Source organism: Abrus precatorius, unplaced genomic scaffold (assembly GCF_003935025.1).
Source record: "Abrus precatorius isolate BTA unplaced genomic scaffold, Abrus_2018 Scaffold8, whole genome shotgun sequence".
Taxonomy (NCBI): Eukaryota; Viridiplantae; Streptophyta; class Magnoliopsida; order Fabales; family Fabaceae; genus Abrus; species Abrus precatorius.
This window is the reverse complement of record NW_020874428.1, coordinates 24,265,006-24,278,401: the sequence shown is the minus strand read 5'-3', so window position 1 is coordinate 24,278,401 and position 13,396 is coordinate 24,265,006. Positions and strand designations below refer to the sequence as shown.

The window sequence follows — 13,396 nt, the reverse complement described above, 5'->3', positions numbered from 1 at the left end:
ACAAATATTTTTAGGAGTAAACTACATAATCCTTCTTTTTCTATAAAAAATTAAAGTTTATTAAAAACAATATTTTTCCTTATTATTAATTTTTAATTGAACATAAAAGATAATATAAAAAGGATATAATTTCTCTTAGTAAAATATTTTTTAATACATAAGTAAGAAATTATCAATATTTTTTATATAGGTAGCACCAACACTTTTTTAAAAAAGAATTTCAAAATTTTATAGGTGAGATTATAAATGTCCATGCATACATTTTAGAGAGAGAAAAAAAATCTGTTTGCTAATCCCAATTGTCTACGTATAGTATTCTCTCTGTCTCAACTCTCAAGGGATGTGATAATATTTATTTGTAAATTTTTAGATAAAAAATATTATAAACCTTCTAAAATTAAGTTAAACTCATTTTTAAGTTGCAAAGTAAAAGATTTTTTTCGAGTCTTTTTTCTTCCTTCCTTCTCCTATTATATCTTATTTTTTAAACATTTTTCTTATTTCTACTCTCAAACTTGATGAAGTCCTAAGTTAAAAAGAGAGACGAAACAGTGCATATTCTTTCATGGTTTCTAATGGGCCTGGCCATCAAAACGTCTACAATAACTAAAGGAGCCCAATAATAGGAGCCTGGGCAAGCATAATTCCGAAAAGTGGAAATTGACAATTCTGCGTGAAACGTAGACCCTTCCGTAGTTTTTCTGTTGCATGGCTTTATAATTTTCTTGCAGTTTGGTGTTGAACACAATAGCATCTATCTGTATTCCGTAACAAATATTAATTGATATTGAATAGGATGAAAGAGAAGAAATTGAATCAATTGATCGATTCCTTTCGTGAGATCATGGGAGATCAATTGGCAAAGGCTGAGGATTTCGAGAATAAGGCAGAGAAGAAGCTTAGAGGTTGGGGTTTGTTTGGCTCCAAATTCGGGGACGCTGCATATCTATTCGATAAATCTGTTAATTCCTACAAGCTCGCTAGATCATGTAACCTTAATTACAATGTTAATTATTTGCATTTGTATGCATGTCGTTGACGCTAATTCATTAAGGTGTTCGTGGTTACAAGGATGACGTTTCAGGGGACAAAGCAGGATCCACCTACATCAAATTAGCCAATTGTCATGTGAAGGTAACTTTTTGATTTCATTTTTCCGCGTTCATTGTTTTTTACTCTCTTCTAAAGCTGTAATGACTCGTGTTGTTGTGTTCTGATTCTAGTTGGATAGCAAGCAGAAAGCTGCCCTAGCTTACGTTGGCGCTGCAGATTGCTAAAAAAAACTAATATAAATGGTATGGATGTAGATTTATAGTCCAAGTCAATGTAATATGGCTTTTTGTATGATCAAATTACATGAAGCGGCTAAGCATGTGTTTGCTTGTAATCGCTTGGTTAATTTGAAGCGAATATATTAAGCTTTGCGTTCTCTGTTTTTTAATGCAGAAGCTATATCTTGCTTAGACAAAGCTGTACCTATTTTCTGTGAAATTGGACCACTCTTTATGGCTGGTACACATTTGAAGGTATGCATCATTATAGTTTCAGATTTTTATTCTTAATTTTTAATTTTGGTGTAATCATTGAAATCTAGTTTCTTGGATTGGGATGCATGTTTGGTTGTAAACGGTATTCTTGCACTAGCCTATTCTTTTTAAGGCTATCTTATTGAATTAGCATCACAAACGTGTCATGAATGGAAAGGAAATTTTCTTTTGTACACAGGAAATTGCTGAGTTACATGAATCGGAACAGAACATCGAGCAGGCTGTTGTTTATTTTGAAAAAGCTGCTGATTTTCTTGAAAATGGAAACGTTATTTGTGCAGAACACTGCAAGCAAAAAGTTGCTCAATATTCTGCTCAGCTAGAACAGTAAGATTTTCCATTTTTCTGCTTATTTTATCTTGTTTGTTACCGTGAAATGTGAAGGAATAGATAACGTAAATACTCAATTTTATCCTGTTATTTTTTAAAAATAAATTTTTAAAATTTAAAATTAAATATAATTATTTAATTTTGTAAAATAGATAAAAACTAATTTAAAATTTAAATTTTTAATTTTTAAATTTAAAATTATATTTAGAAATGGTCAAAGTAGTTATAGATTTTATATATTTTTTAAAGAGTGGATGTGAAAGAAAAAATCAATCATCAGAAAAAAAAAAAGAAGTCATGGATGTTGGAGCTTTTATTAAAATATAAAATTTAAAAAATAAAAATATATAATAAATTAGAAGTGCCTATAAATAGGAAGACCTCTTTGATAAAGAGAAAAGAAAAGAGAGAGAATTGAAACCTTAAGAGAGTTTTAGAGAGAACATGAAAAAAAAGACCAAGAAGAAAAAAAAAATCAGACAAAAACTATTTGACATGCAAAAATCTCATGTTAATTAGTACATCAATTTTTTATTCAAAAAATAGAATCTTTTGAATTCATGTAACGGTCAAGCCATTTTGATAGAATAGTAGATACATCTTCAACATTACTTAGATTGTAAGGATTTATTGTATAGCCGTGTGTTCTTTGCAAGAGTGGATTTACTTTAAAAAAATAATAATAAAATATAAATCAAATTTTCAAAAAAAAATCTTTAAAACTTATCTAAACCTGATTTAAAAAAAAAAAGAATTACGTAACAGCTTTAACTCATCTGTTGCACACAAAAGCTATGTAGGAATAGAAACATGACATGCCAAATTTAAAATATTTTTTAAATTTTTTCAAATTCAAAATATTTTTAAAATTGTTTTAAAATAAGAGTAATTTCAAGTACATTTTCTTTATAAAAAATAAAAACTAAAAATTTTATTTTATTTCATAAAAAAATAAAAAATAGTATCAAGATAAGTTCTTTTTTTACAATATATTTCATTAATACAAAACTAAAACAAATAATTTTTTTTATTGTGTTTCCTTATTTTAAAAAATAAAATTAAAATCTCTTAAAAAATTGTAAAAATTAGAAATAAATCTAAAAAATAACAATAATAACAAATTTAAAAATAATAAAAAATATTAATTGATTTCTTTTAGAGTGAAATAAATATTTTTTAAAGTTAAAATAATTTTTTCATAATTAATTAGAATATAACTATTTTAATCAACAAATATAGTAGAGTAATTAATTTTTTTTTTAAATTGATTACAACATTTTTCTATAATTCTTCCTTTTCTTTATATCGTTTTGTTGTAACTCCGGTTGGTTTAATGAAATTACTATTAATATATAGAATCAATTTGGGTAAGTTTTTGTAAAAGTACCTGTAAGAGAAGAAAATAAAGAAATAAAATAAATAAAACTCTTTTCATTATCTTAAAAGAACTCCTAATATTTTTCTTCCCACAACCCAAGTTTGATTAACTTGCTAAGACTTGTATGAATGGTTATAACAAATATTAGCCCACTGTTGCCTTTCTAATTAGAGCATTACAACTTTATCATTGCCTCCTCTTTATGTTAAATTGAATATTAACTGTTTCAATTTTTTGGATGACTCTCCAGATACCAGAGGTCAATTGAGATTTATGAAGAGACAGCTCGCGAGTGTGTCAACATTGATATGCTGAAGACAGAAGTTAGCGAACTTCTTCTTAATGCTGGCATCTGCCGACTTTGTAAAGCAGATGTCGGTGCTATTACCAATGCATTAGAGCGATATCAGGTCTAAGGTCTAATATTTTTGAATGATTTTCACATTGCCATCTTGAAATGGGAACATCATCAGTTACTAAATTCTTTGGATATGTTTTTGTTTGTGCAGGACTTGGATCCAACATTTCAATAACTGCCTCCTCTATTATAATGTCCTTAAAGTTTGGTATTTTGTTATAACATTTTATTATTGCGTTGACTGATTCATTACTCAGATATATGCCAGATGAAGTATTGACTTTTTTCAAAAAAATTAAAACGAGCAGGATGTTGCTGCTGCAATTGATGAAAAAGATGTTGGAAAATTTACTGAAGCTGTCAAGGAATTTCATTGCATGAGCTATCTGGTAAGTTCCAAATTGTTGAAAAATGGAACAATTTTTAGTTGGTGTCTAACAAGAATTTTTCTAATAAAATTTAGATTCTTATTCTTTTGCAGAATAAACAATGTCATGATTGAATCCCATTTCACAGAAATTTAATTATGTTCTCAATAATTTTCATTTGCTTTGAATTTTCCCATGAAAAATAAAAGATTTCACATATAGTGTCTGCACTAGTTCAAAACTCGTTCTCTCTCTTTACATTATATTCTACGTATTATGAAATGTGTCAGACACTAGAAATTTCATCAAATTCTACAAAATTCTTTATGAAAAGAAAATCAAGGAAAAGTAATCACTATTTGTCGATGTAGTCATATTCAACTGAGTTATGAACTGTGATAAACTTGAACTCGTTCTGATCTTTCTTCTTTTGAGTTCATAAATAGCTCTACTCTGTATTTCATCAACATTGCCTGTATGTACGAATGTTGTGCAGGATTCTTGGAAAACAAAACTTCTTTTGAGGGTGAAGGAAAAACTGAAAGCCAAAGAACTTGAGGAGGATGATCTAACTTGAATAGCACAATAATAGTCTTCAATTGGTTGAATTTCATCTTTGATGATTAGTCTTGTATTTCATGCTTGTTTGTCCAGTTGTTCATCATACACATACTATCATAAAGTTTACTTGCTTTGGGTTGCAATTGAAGTGGTCTCCACGAATTATTGAAATGAATATGTTGTGAGGTAGATAGAGTCTGATCTTATCCACTTTTATTGGATCTGCATATCAACTTATCAAGGCAACATCATGTTGTCATCATAAAGAGATGTTATTTATAGTATAACGTACAAGGTCTCGCACTACTATTTGGAAGATGTTATTTCCTTCTGGTAAAATAAGTTCGCTATGTTTTTCGGGCACCACCGAATTTGTATTTGCTAATTTTCTTGCAAGAAATATGAATTAACGGTATGATTTAATTAATACTTGGGGAAAACTTATTTTCATAACTTGGAACAAAAACCACTTTTACATTTGCTTGGTATAACAAAAATGGAAGCCAACAAATAAAATAGTTTATATTATCCGCACTATTTTTTTACAATATATTTTATAATTCTGTTTTCTTTTTCTCTTAATAGTCTACTTATCACACTAATCATATATTGCATTTCTCCTCTTATCTTTATTTCTATATATTTGTTGTACAAAAAAATTATACATATTTACTGTACGAATACATTTTTTCAACAAATTTTTATTTTCACTGCAGGACATAACTTTCCTTCATAATAATGCATTTTCATGTTTCCTTCTTACATTTTTTCACTTAAAACTTTCTCAACTAAACAGTTAATAGAGTTTATGCTTTCTATGATGTTCGATTCTTTTCGTGCTTGAATGGAATTCTTTCCATGATTTTCATTTTATTTGTTCCTTACCGCCAAATGATGTTTTCCTTAATATATGCTTTCTATTTCATATTTTTTTCAATTTTTTTAATGTATACTTTCCCCTGCCATCTATTTCCTTAATTGTGATTGTGAATGAACTTACTATGGTAGCCTTTCTCTGCACCTCGTAAAGCCCATAATTTACATGAAAAAAAAAAGGAAGGTGTGATCAGAATTGTTACTAGCTAATATAGGATTGCGTAACCCTTTAACCAAGAGTGTTTATATTTTAATTTTAATATATTAAGAAAAAATAAATACTAATAATGGGTCACAAACATTTTTTCTATAAAATAGTATCCCATAGTAGTTAAAATGAGATGATATTGTTTGTCTTAAACATTTTATCTAAGAAATTAATAAATAATTTTTTTTGTCAAGGATTACTTTAGAGCTACATTTGGAGGCAGATGGGTGGGTGTGTAGTTCCAGCAAGCGTAAAGCACTTTTCACTCTTCAAACGGAAACACCTGGATTCTCATTTTTAGAAGTAGTTTTTTTTTTTGTCAACATTTTTATTAGTAGTTTGTTTGAATAGGGCAGGGAGCATACTATTGGGCCAACCTGCAAAATGAAGGAAACAAAAATCTAATGTTTAATAACGTTAACCTCTCTGACCAAAAAAAATAATAATTTAAAGCTTAATAATGAACGGTGTGAATTTTAACACCATAAATCTTGGTTTTAATTCGTTTGCCAATACAAAGACTAAAATAAAATAAGTTATTATTTTATTGCAAATATAGTAAATGGATACATAAGCTAATTCACCTAATCTCAAAAAAGAAGAAGAAAATAACAATACAATATAACAAACAACATTGATTCTCAAAACTATATGTAGATACTTTTATAGTAACAGTTAATTAATAATCATTTATATTGTGAAGCAGGCATAAACACTAAAATAAACAATTTCGCATAGCTCTTCAACGTGATATCATCTTAACAATATTTATTGAATTTTAAAATTTAAATAGCTCAACTACATGGAACCGGCGAGTCATTGCATGGTCTATTTCATGAGCCACCTCATGCAAGCTGAGCTCAGCCCACATAAAAGAAAATATTGACCCTGCAAAGAAAACGAGTAATATTGATATTTTAAACTTATGCTCCAGCAATTATCACTTACGTTCATATTACTTAATGTAATGAGTCTCTAAAGTGCTTATTCTTAAATTTGATATGTGATTAATATGTTTATAAAATATATTATCAAGAAACTTTCTCGGAAAATTAATCTCTTGTTTTGTGAAAAGGAACAGGAAAAACCCAAAATGTAACAATCACGTAATAAAGAATCATAATTGTACGAATAAAGATTGAAAAAACGAGTGACACGAAACGAAAGAGAGATGTAATATCATATTTGACACGGTAGTGGCAGGTGGGACCCATTAGATGACAAGATTCTAGTTCTAGATAATTTCAATTTTTCATGGGTGGTTGCTGAACAAGAAATAAATATATATTTTTTGCACCTACCAAATAATTTTTCAATATTTTCTATCTGTCTTTCCCTTTTATTTTCTGGAAGTGGCATTAAGCAATCTGTTTGACCATGTGCTGAGTACAAGTACGAGGAGCCATTCCTCTTTTGCGACTTCTAACTGTTTACATGCGATTGTTTTGTTTCACAGTTTGCACTTTTCACAGTTTAGATTCTGTCAGTTGATTGTGAGTGTTGCAGAGAATACAACTCTTACTTGGTTTCAACGCCTTCTTCCTATTTTTTCAGCTTATCATTAGAGGTATGATTTCACTTGCATCGCTACCTTTCTTCCATCCACTTATGCCTTCAGAGTATTATTATTACTAGTAATACTGTTTTGATTTTGAGGGTGATCTTCTAACTTATAGTTTATGAATTGTAAATTTTAATTAATTAAAGTTTATAATTCGCTGTTTACTGGGTCATCATCGCATATATGATATATCGAAGTTTGTCTTCATTTTTTTTGTGGGGGGGGGCTGGATATCTTCTTCTTTCTTATGAAATCACATGAAATTTGGTATGGATTTGAAAACTTAGCACAAATTGATCTGTTTTTATACTTGCAGATTTTGTTCTGTACCTTTGCCATTGGTTATAAGGTTCTGAATAGATCAGATTTCATATCAGAATGATTTCTGTTGATAATGGTAAAGATGAAATTGAGGAATCTAATGGAAGTAAAGTAAAGGAGTTTGCTTCCATAGATATTTCAACTTCTCGAAGAACATTGATGGGTAATGAAAATCCTCAAAGAAAGTTCCATGGCACCTTGAGTTCTATTCCTAATAGGATCAACTTCTTGAAATTTGGTTCTGCATCTGCCAAATTCAAGAGGCTTGCTACTTTGAAGGACCAGGTTTCACAATCTGTGCCTTCTCCCGGTTCAATTGGCATAAGAGAACGCTTCAGTGGCATGCTTTCTAAGAAACTTGATTGGGGTTCACTCAAGAAGATGTGTGTAGAATGGATTAGGGACCCAATGAACTTAGCCCTTTTTGTGTGGATCTTATGTGTTGCTGTTTCAGGTGCAATTTTGTTCCTTGTCATGACTGGTATGTTGAATAATGTGCTTCCAAAGAAGTCCCAAAGGAATGCATGGTTTGAAGTTAACAATCAAATACTCAATGCATTGTTTACATTGATGTGCTTGTACCAGCATCCGAAGAGGTGTTACCACCTTGTACTTCTGTTTAGGTGGAGTCCAAAAGACATATCCAAACTAAGAAAGGTGTATTGCAAGAATGGGACTTATAAGCCTCATGAATGGGCTCACATGATGGTAGTGGTTATTCTCCTTCAACTGAACTGTTTTGCTCAATACGCACTTTGTGGTCTAAACTTGGGGTATAAAAGATCAGAGCGCCCGGCCATAGGGGTTGGAATATGCATATCTGTTGCAATTGCTGCTCCTGCAATTGCTGGTCTGTATACCATTCTTAGCCCACTAGGTAGAGATTTTGATTCTGAGATGGACGAAGAAGCGCAGGTTCAAGTTTCTGTTGCTCAAAAGCAGGAACAATCAAGTGTGAAATCATTTGAGAAGAAATATTCATTTGCATCCAGAAACCAACAAAGGATTATAGAAAGTAGACCGCAGTGGAGTGGAGGAATACTTGACATTTGGGATGACATTTCTCAAGCATATCTATCACTTTTCTGTACTTTTTGTGTCTTTGGTTGGAACATGGAGAGACTTGGCTTTGGAAACATGTATGTTCATATTGCCACTTTTATGCTGTTCTGTATGGCTCCCTTTTGGATTTTTATCTTGGCAGCTGTGAATATTGAGGATGACACTGTTAGGCAGGCTCTAGTAGCTACCGGGATCATTCTATGTTTTTTTGGTTTACTATATGGTGGCTTTTGGAGGATTCAAATGAGAAAAAGGTTCAATTTGCCTTCTTATGACTTTTGTTTTGGAAAGCCTTCAGCTTCTGATTGCACACTTTGGCTCTGCTGTTGTTGGTGCTCTCTTGCTCAAGAAGTGCGAACCGGAAATACCTATGACATTGTAGAAGATAAATTATGCAGGAAAGTTCATAATGGTGACCAGCAGCCAATTTCACCTCTGCCTCGCGAAGATGTGGCATCAACCAAATCTGGCACAAGTTCTCCTTTGGGTTACAACTCTTCCCCTTCTATGATCAAGCCATCGAGTCCCCTAAGTTCAAGCAGTTTCTTGAAGGGATATTATAGTCCTGATAGGCCACTATCTACAGTAAAAGAAGAGCCTTCTAAAAGAGATAAAGATGGAACAATGAATCCACCAATCCCTCCATCAATACAAAGAGAATCTCCTTAGTCCTCAAAGTGGATCTTTTGTGCTTCCTAATAAACATGACATTATATGGGATGACCCATAAAAATTTGGGTTGATTGTATCCCAAGTCATGGTCTTATTCTCTCAGCTCTCTCATCTTGTTTATATCACCCATGAGTTTTAGGATGTAGATTTTAGGTGTTGATTATTAGTCACATTGTGTAATTAATTGTCTGTTTGAACTCAAATTTCTTGCTTTCTTTTTGAGGTTTTCTGTACAATTTCCCCCCTGTATGAGATGATTTATACGACAAACAGAAAATGATTGTGGAGAGTATTGTACATTTCTTAGCGTGTTCCTTCTTGTGAGGATAAAATCGATGATTGTGTATTCATAACAAGGTTTGGTTTTCCAACTTGTATTTACTATTCATGTGTGAATGCGTTTTTATTTTGTTTGGATATTATCAATTCCAACCAGTAGCATCTTTTGCTGAGAAATTATGTTTATGTTTAAAATTGATCATTCAACTGGTTTGGTTTTAAATTCAAATCCGAACAGATTCAATTTAAAGCAATTTAAATTAGATCGGTTTTGTTTTATTTTGTTAGATGGTAGAAAAAATTCTTGTTTTAGCTCTTCTGAAAAAAAAAATTAAATATTTTTAAATATAAAAGAGAAAAAAATACAATAAAGGAAAGCATAAGACACGTGACATTTTAAAAAATTACATTAAAATAATAAGATGTTATTTAGATAATAAGACCATAAAAATTAAACTAATACTGTAATTTCATGAATATATACTTGTAAGAGTAATATGCTAATTGTACAAATAAAATTATATAAAAGATTATAAATTTGGTTTGACTTTAGTTTAATTGAATCAGTTTTTAAATGGATTTAAAATCCAACCAATTTAATTAATAAAATATTTTTTTAGTTTATAGTTTGTGTGTTTTAAGTTAAATTAGATTTTTTTTATAAATACCCTTGATTTCTTGTTATGGCCAGCTAGGAAATAATATAATATTTAATACCTACTTAATTTTGTGAAGGAACTGGGGATCTAAAACAATTTGAGTTCATAAAATATATAACCCAGCTATATTCATTATTCAGTTTTCTGAATCAGACTTTTTATGTGACTTTGATAAGGGATAAAATATCCATTGATGTGTGGTTATCAAACTGAAAAAACAAAACATGCTCTTTTGTTTTTGGTCAATAAAACACGCCTTTAGTTCTGTCATGAAACATGCTTGAATTTTCTGTGTTTTGGTCTGAAACTTAGTTTTTGAAGGGTTACAATCTTTCTCAATCATTACACCAGGCATCAAATCCTAATCAACTTATTCGATAGAAAAGTGTTGCAATTTTTTTAAATTACAAGACCTTCCACAATGACAGTAAAACAAAATTAATATTAAATTAACATAAAACACAAACCATAAATTTAAAAAAACAAAATGATTGGTAAGGTACATTTAAGTGGGTACAAATACCCAATTTATGTGGAGCAATTAATAATTGATGTGTTTTTTTTTAATAATTAATCAAGGTAAGTTGACTGATATATGTTTAAGAAACAAAACAAATCATAATATGCATTGTATAATTGCAGGGATATTTGTCGTCTCACATCTTACGTCTTATTCTTCTTTTGTCTTCTTGAAAAGATATTTTGATACTCCCTAACGGCTATATATAGATATCCATTGTTTATCAATATATAATATTTATAAATCATAATAAAATGTGTATATGTTTTTATTTTTCTCTATAAACCTATAAAAAAATGTAGTAATTTGTATATTTGTCTTTAATACCATTATATGTAGCATTGTTTCTTTTTTACTCAATATTATGTTATTTTTCTAGAATAAACCTGTAGTTCAATTTTTTTTCGTTCTTTTTTACGTTGGATAAATGGTAGTGTAATTTATAATACTCAGCTTTAATATTTTAATGTTGGAAGTTTATATTGTATTTAAGTTTTTTATAATTATTATAATTTTTTTTATATTTGATGTATTTCGTAACTAATATTTTTTATTAGTTGATAAAAATATAAAATAATATTTTAATTAACTAAATTGATGAAAATTTAATAAAGAAAAATTGATGAAAATTAAATATTCGGCAGATATGTGCATGTGGAGATACGAATTACAGCGGTTGCCTAAAACAAAGATAATGATTATAATGCGAGTATGGAGATGGGTACACACATTCTAGTTTTTCCAGTAATTTCATCTTAATCTTGCGTCAAGTCCATTTCTGAATCGTTTCACTTTGAAACCTATAGAACCTGAAAAGAAGTCCATTCAAATATAGCACAACCTGTACATATAAATTGCTCAGTTAGGAGTGTCCAAATCTAAACAATCTGTAACACAGTTTTCATACACATTTTAAAACATCAATTCTAGCGATTTACCATTTACACCATTATCTGATTTATGAAATTTGATTACTCAAATATACTCCTATATTTGAGCAATTTGCATATACTAAGAAACAGAAGAAATATTTAGAACTTTTTCTTGCCATTGTAAAATAAGACGTCTACAATTTACCTTCTGCATCCAATTTGAGCAATATATGCAACACACGCAAACTTATAGTTAAAGTGCTTTTAATTAACTTCTTGTCTTCATGTATTTTAGTGGTCCTTTAGTGTTTCATTTTCACCGTTTAACTGAAATACCATTCTATTACAGTGGCCTAAGTAGGGTGGGAAACTCTAACAATGAAGCTAAATTTGGTGCCAGATACCAGTATTCAACTCACTTAAATGTTTTTTACCATTATTGTTACTGTAATTAATTTAATTAAAAGACTAATTAAGCGACCTTTTTTTTTTGGTCTAATTAAGCGAACTGGAATCACCGTTTTTATTATATTTTTGGTCGTTGTATTGGGTAAAATGCTACCACTCATGTAATGTAAGGAAATATTTATTGTTTTGTTCCTGATACAAAGTTGGACTCAACCAAACAAAGGGCCAACAATGGTCCCAACACTGGAGTGAAAAAACTAAAACAGCTCAATATGGCCCAAACTTGTGCTCGGGGAGCCATAATAATAATAATAATAACACTTTTTAAATTAATATTAAATATTATTAAATTATATATTTTAACATTATAAAATATATACTTTTTATTTTGATGATAAATGTTTAAAATATATCCTTTAAATGAAACAATAATATATAGTTAAGCATGCTATAAACTATTAAATATTTGTCCCTTCTGTTTCCTCTCTGTGGCCTGCGCCATTCCAGCATCTGAGAAATATGCAAAGCTAAAGATGAAAACCTCGGATGAAAGCAATTTCGGATACCCCCTATCTTACGTGGGTTTTATTCTAGAAGGCGTTTCTCGTTGCCCAAATATATTTGCCTTATGGGGTTTCGATTGATCTTCAAAAGTTCTCATTTTTATTAATTCTGTGTGTTTCATATCATCGCAATTAAAAAGGGTCTCATCCCATTTCTGGTCCTTTTCGTCAGTGCTCCATTATTTTTAATTATCATTAACTTGCTGGATTGGATTTCAATTATGTAATATGTACTCTATGATAGGTTAATGTTACGATCACTTATTTATTTAAGCATGAAAATAAATAAATTCCTGATTTTGTTTACTGATCCTTGTTCCTATTTGAAGTGGTTGTGCTGTTCGTTTCAAGGAAGGTGTTACAGAAACTCAAAAGATCAACTGTTTTGCTTAGGTATGCCTACAAGAGAGTTGTTGTCTGTCCTTTTTCATAAAGCAGCAAATTGATGTTTTATTTACGACACACCGTATTGACCCTGTTTCTGATTTCATCTATACGCAATACGCATCAAATCTCTGGAAGATTACAGCTAGAAATGTTTAATTATTGACCAGCATGTAGAGTATTGTTCTGTGCATTACATGCATAACTGATGATGCAGTTATATCTGTTGAGTTTAAATGTTCAATACTTGTAGATGTCAATTTTTGTGATTCTTTTGGGTGTTTTGTACATGGGTTCATGTTAGTTGACTTAGACATAAAGACATCCAGAATATACAATCAAGCCGCTTGACCCCTCCTATGAATTTATTCTTGTCACATGAAACTGTCACAGAAGTGTAGTACGGTTTATAAATATCAATTTCAGTCTTGAAGTGTTGATTTTGTAAATAGTTGAACATATTGAAGAA

The 13,396-nt window shown here is 30.1% G+C and overlaps 1 protein-coding gene and 1 pseudogene across 1 annotated transcript; both read left to right on the top strand.

The window, feature by feature from the left end:
• Positions 1–701: 701 nt before the first annotated feature.
• On the top strand, positions 702–4,736 carry LOC113847596 (annotated as a pseudogene).
• Positions 4,737–6,894: 2,158 nt separating this feature from the next.
• On the top strand, positions 6,895–9,689 carry LOC113847128. Its single transcript, XM_027476015.1, has 2 exons — positions 6,895–7,193; positions 7,504–9,689. Exon 2 carries the CDS (start codon positions 7,566–7,568, stop codon positions 9,237–9,239), a length of 1,674 nt encoding a protein of 557 aa, XP_027331816.1. The 5' UTR covers positions 6,895–7,193; positions 7,504–7,565; the 3' UTR covers positions 9,240–9,689.
• The last annotated feature ends 3,707 nt before the right edge of the window (positions 9,690–13,396 follow it).

Coding starts and splice junctions, on each gene's coding strand:
- LOC113847128 (XM_027476015.1), top strand. CDS start 7,566: ATGATTTCTGTTGATAATGGTAAAGATGAAATTGAGGAATCTAATGGA.